The sequence below is a fragment of the Primulina tabacum genome, chromosome 1, assembly GCF_025594145.1.
Source record: "Primulina tabacum isolate GXHZ01 chromosome 1, ASM2559414v2, whole genome shotgun sequence".
Lineage (NCBI taxonomy): Eukaryota > Viridiplantae > Streptophyta > Magnoliopsida > Lamiales > Gesneriaceae > Primulina > Primulina tabacum.
In genome coordinates this window covers 34,243,998-34,244,910 of record NC_134550.1, presented here as the reverse complement: position 1 = coordinate 34,244,910, position 913 = coordinate 34,243,998, and the positions used below count along the sequence as shown (strand labels likewise).

General features: G+C 46.7%; 1 protein-coding gene across 1 annotated transcript; it reads right to left on the bottom strand.

Annotated features, from left to right (window-relative positions):
• Positions 1–308: 308 nt before the first annotated feature.
• LOC142508250 (uncharacterized) lies at positions 309–842 on the bottom strand. Its single transcript, XM_075619526.1, has one exon. The coding sequence runs from the start codon at positions 840–842 to the stop codon at positions 309–311; it is 534 nt and encodes a 177-aa protein (XP_075475641.1).
• Positions 843–913: the final 71 nt, after the last annotated feature.

Here is a 913-nt window from a genome sequence, read left to right as displayed (position 1 = left end):
GCCAATATAGTTTTCCGAGACAGAGCTGGTCCACCGAGGTGTTCACCACAGCATCCCTCGTGTATTTCCCGGAGAACGTACTCTATCTCGTCTTCTGATAAACATTTGAGTAATGGGCCCTGATAGGATCGCCTGTACAAAACATTATTTAAGAAGACGAACCTGGGCGCTAGTTTTTTGATTTTTGCAGCCTGGACTCGATCTTCTGGGAGCTTTTCATGTACTATGTATTCAACGATATGAGTCATCCATGAGCTTTTCTGGACTGGGGGTACTTTTTCATCAATAGAAAGCACCAGCCGGGTAAATCAGAGAACCTCCCGGGTATTTATATCTGTCATGGAAGCAGCCAATTTGGCTAAGGTATCGGCCTCTGCATTTTCCTCCCGGGAAATTTGTTCGATACTCCAGTCTGTCAGAGACGATGCCCGGGCAATAATGAGCCCTAAATATTTGAGCATCTTTTTGTTCTTGGCCTCATACGTCCCTCTGATCTGCTGTGTAACCAACTGGGAGTCAGAATAAATAATGACTCGGGAAGCACCAACTTCCCGGGCAGCCTGTAACCCTGCCAAAACAGCTTCGTACTCTGCTTTGTTATTTGTGACCCTAGAATCAATCCTCAAAGCCAACTTTATTTTCTCTTCTGATGGGGCGATTAAGACCACCCCCACTCCATACCCTGATAAGTTTGACGCGCCATCAACAAACACCCTCCATACTTCTTCTTCGACTGGTTGGATCATTTCTGTTAAGAAGTCCGTTAATGCCTGGGCTTTTATAGCAGCTCGGGGTTTGTATTCAATGTCATACTCCCCGAGCTCCACAGTCCATTTGACCATTCTCCCGGAGACTTCGGCGTGAGTCATGATCCTTCCAAGGGGAGAATTGGTGAGGACCACAATGGGATGTG